Source organism: Penaeus japonicus, unplaced genomic scaffold (assembly GCF_977035675.1).
Source record: "Penaeus japonicus unplaced genomic scaffold, GWHDUDI00000001_assembly GWHDUDI00000013, whole genome shotgun sequence".
Lineage (NCBI taxonomy): Eukaryota > Metazoa > Arthropoda > Malacostraca > Decapoda > Penaeidae > Penaeus > Penaeus japonicus.
Genome location: NW_028234415.1, coordinates 33,053,182 through 33,058,181, shown reverse-complemented (window position 1 = coordinate 33,058,181; position 5,000 = coordinate 33,053,182). Strand labels below are relative to the sequence as shown.

The following is a 5,000-nucleotide window of genomic DNA, read 5'->3' as shown; positions in this document are numbered from 1 at the left end:
TCCTCCTCCTCTTCCTCCTCCTCCTCCTCCTCCTCCTCCTCCTCCTCCTCCTCCTCCTCCTCTTCCTCCCCCTCCTCCTCCTCCTCCTCCTCCTCTTCCCTCCTCCACCTCCTCCACCTCCTCTTCTTCCACCACAAATCCCGAAACCCCACCATTTCCCCCTCTCTCTCGCAGCCTTAGCCAACATAGGCTTCCCCTTTTCCTCTAAGCATCGCCGGGCGTGTGTCCTGGTGACGTCGAGAGATTAGGTGTCCGTCGTAAGGCATTGCGGAAACCTTTTTCTTTCAAGATTGGGTTTCGTTCTCTGTCTTCGCGGGTCCGTTTGTCTGTCGGTCGGTCTGTCTGTTTCTTTTCTATCATTTGCTGTATTTTATTTTTTTTTCTACTGTGTTACTCTTTGGTTGAGTTTTTTTTTTTTTTTTTTTTTTTTCTTTTTTTTTTTTTTTTTTCGTTCTTATTTTTCTTGTCTTCCTCCATCTCCTTCTCTTACTCTTTCTAATTATTATCCTTCTCTGTTCGTGCTTTTCTGATGAAGTCGAATACAATGCCAACAAGAAGGTCTTTCCTAGGCTCTTTCTTATGTTTTCCTTCAAACTTGACGTATCTCTCTCCTAATTCTTCTTCTGACTCTCCCGACGCTCTTTCTGACTTTCCATCTTATATATGTTATTCTCTCCCTAACCTCTTCTACTTTCCTTCAAATTCATTTTTTTTTTTCACTTCGCTTTTTCCTACTTTTCTTCTGACGCTTTCGGAGTGCTGATACGGGTACCCAACTCTGCGGGATCTCCCTCCGCTTTTCGCTTGCTTCTCTGCGCGGACACCCAGCCAGTAAAGTATGTTTGCAGGTGGATGGGTGGGTGGGTAGGTGGGTAAGTGTGGATGTAGATTCTCTCTCTTGTGCCTCTTCTATTTTCTTTCACTTCCTTATTATCTCTCTTCTTTTCCCCTCCTCTTTAATTAACATCTTCCTGCACTATCTCGTTCTCCCTATCCTCCTTTTTCCCCCGTTCTGTTGGTCTTTTTTCGTCAAAATAGAGATGGCGAGAGTAACTGTAGAGAGAGAGAGTAAAAGGGAGAGAATGAGAGTGAGAATGAGACTTTGACAAGATTATTTAGACAGGTATAGGATGAGAGAGAGAGAGAGAGAGTGAGAGAGAGAAAGAAAGAAAGGAAGAAAGAGAGAAGAGAGAGAGTGATAAAGAGAAAGTGAGTGAGTGTATGTGTGTGAGAGAGAGAGAGAGAGAGAGAGAGAAAGAAAGGAAGGAAGAAAGAGAGAAGAGAGAGAGTGAATGAGAGAGAGTGATAAAGAGAAAGTGAGTGAGTGTATGTGAGAGAGAGAGAGAGAGAGAGAGAGAGAGAGAGAGAGAGAGAGAGAGAGTGACCGGCCGACCGAGAGAAACCGGAGCAGTAACTCCAGTAGCCTCACAGAGTAGCATCATTATACCGTCTAATCCTGCAACATTGCAACGGCTGCCCAGCACTATCATATCCGCGCATTGGTCGTAACCTCTTTTGTCGAGCCCGCGTGCCGACAAACTTATCGGGTGACAGACGGCAGACATGCGAAAACAGCAGATAACAGACAGCAGATAGCAAAGAAAGAAAGAAAAAAACTATATATATATATATATAATATATATATATATATATATATATATATAATATATATTGATTGTATATATATATATATATAATATATATATATATATATATATATATAGTGTGTGTGTGTGTGTGGTGTGTGTGTGTGTGTGTGTGTGTGTGTGTGTGTGTGTGTGTATGTATATATATATATATATATATATATATATATATATATATATATATATATATATATATATATATATATACACATCGCGCAGACAACAGATAAAACACACAAGTAGCGCAGATAACAGCAGTTAACAACACAGACGAGACATACAGATGCCGCAGACATCAGATAACAGACAGCAGACAGATTGCGCAGCTAGCAGACAGCAAAGACACCTTGCAGGGAATATAGACAAATGCATAGCGCAGTCAACAGACCTCACGCAAACAGCGGTCATAATAGTCACCGAAAACAAGCAATACAGACAGACCAGACACCGCAGACACCTAAGATCTTTCCCTCTTTATCCTTTTTTTGCTCTCTCCCCTTTTTTCTCTCCCCTCTCTCTTTCGCCTCACCTTTTCTCTTCTTTTCCCTCTCCTTCTCTTTCTCCTATTTCTCTCTTGTCTTTTGTCTCTTTTACCTCTTCCTCTCTTTTTCCTATCTCCCTCTTGCCATTTCTCTCTTTCTTTCCCGCTTCCTCTCGTTCTATTTTTTTCTGGCCTTTTTATGCCCAATACCCCCTTTCCCTCTCTTCCTTTCTCTATTCCTCTCTTCCTCCTATCTCTCTCTTGCCTTTTCTCCCGTGTACCCCTCTTTCTTCTCTTCTCTTTCTTTCCCCTCTATTTGTCCTTCCCCTCTTCATCCTCCCTCTTCCGTCCCCTTCCCCTTTCTCTGTTCCCTCTTCCGCCTCCGTCTTCCTCCTCTTCGCCCCCCGCCTCTCCTCTCACCCAGTCTGACGCTTAATTCGCTGAGAAACATACAGCAGAGCACTCTCTCTCTCTCTCTCTCTCTCTCTCTCTCTCTCTCTCTCTCTCATCCTTCATCCCTCCCTCCTTGTCTCTCCCTCTCCCTCCCTTCTTTCTTCCCTTCCGTCCCTCCTTCTTTCTCTCCTCTCGTCTTTCTCCTTCCCCTCCTCCTAATCCCCTTCCTCTCCTACCGTCTTTCCTTTCCTTCCCTTCCTCTTCCCTCCCTTTTCCTTTCCATCCTCCCCTTCTCCTCTACTTTTTTCCTTCCTTCCTCCCTCTTTGTCTCTCTCTCTTCCTTTCTTATCGTCCTTCCTTCTCCCCCCTCCCCCTCAACTTATTCCCCTCCTTTCTTCCACCATCCTTTCGATCTTTCCATCCTTCCATCCTTCCATCCTTCCATCTCTCGGCCTCCCTCCTTCCTTCCCGTGGAAATGGTACAACGATACGCCCGCTTTCTGGTCAGCTGAGATTAGCCTTGTTACGCCGTCCGTTTGGCTGTGTGTGTGAGAGGGAAGGGGGGCGGGGTTATGTAGAGGGTGAGGGATAGACGATATGGAGGGGTATATGTAGGGGGAAGATAGTGAGGGAGGGAGGATATGAAGGGGGGGGGGCGGAGCGGCGAGGGAGGGAGATATGAGGGGTATAGGCGCTCAGGGAGGGGGGTATATGTAGAGAGTGCTGAGGGAAGGGGTATATGTAGGGGGGGGGCTGAGGGAGGGGACCAGGGATATGTAAGGGAAGGTGGTCAGAGAAGGAGGATATGAAAGGGAATAGGGGAGCGAAGGAGAGGATGGGGCGGAAATATGGGTAAGGGAGTAAGGGAGGAAGGAGTGGGAGCGGAGAATAAGACGGTTATGGCGATGGAGAAAGGGGGAGAGAGGGAGGTGGGTGAAGGGAAGAGAAGGGCTTATGGATGGAAAGGGTAAAAACGTAGATGAAGAAGGGGAAGAAAAGGAGATGGGGGAGAGGGAGAAAGGAAAAAGAGAAGAAAAAAGGCTGGATAGGGAGAAGGGAGAAGGGAAAAAATAGAAAAGGAATGGAGAGGGGGAGTTTTAAACAAACAAAAAAAATCTAGACAAATAAAGGAAAGACACCTAATTAATCGATCTTGTCCTAACTCGATATTTGAGAATCAGCTATTATTGGATAACCCAAAAAGACGAATTATCCATTCACGAAACACTCTCCGAGAGAAGATAAACCGCATACTAAGAGTCCCAGGATAAAACCCGATTCAATAGCCAGATCATGTAGGCTCGATATGTGGCACGGGAGGTTACGCGCATCCAACATGGCGTCTGTGTTGCCGCATCGAGAGAGAGAGAGAGAGAGAGAGAGAGAGAGAGAGAGAGAGAGAGAGAGAGAGAGAGAGAGGGAAGAGAGAGGGGGGGGGAGAGAGAAAGAGAGAGAGAGAGAGAGAGAGAGAGAGAGAGAGAGGGAGAGAGAGAGAGAGAGAGAGAGAGAGAGAGAGAGAGAGAGAGAGAGAGAGAGAGAGAGAGACCCACGTGACAAAGAGTAAAAGTGATGGAGAATAAGAGAGAGTAAGAGGGAGAGAGAGAGAGAGAGAGAGAGAGAGAGAGAGAGAGAGAGAGAGAGAGAGAGAGGAGGAAAAAGAGAGAGAGAGAGAGAGAGAGAGAGGAGAGAGAGAGAGAGAGAGAGAGAGAGAGAGAGAGAGAGAGAGAGAGAGAGAGAGAGAGAGAGAGAGAGAGAGAGAGAGAGAGAGAGAGAGAGAGAGAGGCCCACGGGACACCCCCTGCATATTTTGGGGCAGCAGCGAGGGACACGTGTAGCAGCTCGGCTCACCCCCTCCTCCCTTTACCTTTCTATTCGTCCTTTATTTCGTGAATGAGAATGAATAATTTCACAGAGCAAGGCAGATGTGGCGGGAGCTTTTCGATGAATATTTCCTCCGCGAGAATTGTATTTAATTCGGATGGAGAGAGAAGATCGCAATGGCTCAGTTATATCTCTCATTGGGAAGTCTCTCTCTCTCTCTCTCTCTCTCTCTATCTATCTATCTATCTATCTCTCTCCCTCTTCTTTTTATGTTATTTTCTCATCCTTTATTTTGGCGTTTAATTTGTTTCTTTTTCATTGTTTCCCTTTTTTTCCGAATTTATTTTCCTCCTCCTTCGTCTTCCCATCTCTTTTTTTCCCCTTCTCCTTCTCTCTCTCTCTCTCTCTCTCTCTCTCTCTCTCTCTCTCTCTCTCTCTCTCTCTCTCTCTCTCTCTCTCTCCTTCTCTCTCTTCTCTTCCTCTCCTTCGTCTCCATCTCTCTCTCCCCCTCTTCTCCTTCTCTCCTCTCTCTCTCTCTCTCTCTCTCTCTCTCTCTCTCTCTCTCTCTCTCTCTCTCTCTCTCTCTCTCTCTCTTCTTTTTATGTTATTTTCTCATCTTTTATTTTGGCGTTTATTTTGTTTCTGTTTCATTGTTTCCC

At 45.6% G+C, this 5,000-nt stretch overlaps 2 protein-coding genes across 3 annotated transcripts in view; both read left to right on the top strand.

Annotated features, from left to right (window-relative positions):
- The window catches only part of LOC122253335 (repulsive guidance molecule A), a 110,920-nt gene that overhangs the window by 75,321 nt on the left and 30,599 nt on the right, over positions 1 to 5,000 (top strand). The gene's annotated exons all lie outside the window — the stretch shown is intronic.
- LOC147470663 (uncharacterized) overlaps positions 3,294 to 5,000 on the top strand; it is an 8,715-nt gene continuing 7,008 nt past the window's right edge. Inside the window, exons 1-2 of the mRNA XM_086543010.1 lie at positions 3,294 to 3,576; positions 3,807 to 3,815. Coding sequence (XP_086399136.1) covers positions 3,475 to 3,576; positions 3,807 to 3,815 — 111 coding nt within the window. The 5' untranslated portion in view covers positions 3,294 to 3,474. The remainder of the gene's footprint in view (positions 3,577 to 3,806; positions 3,816 to 5,000) is intronic.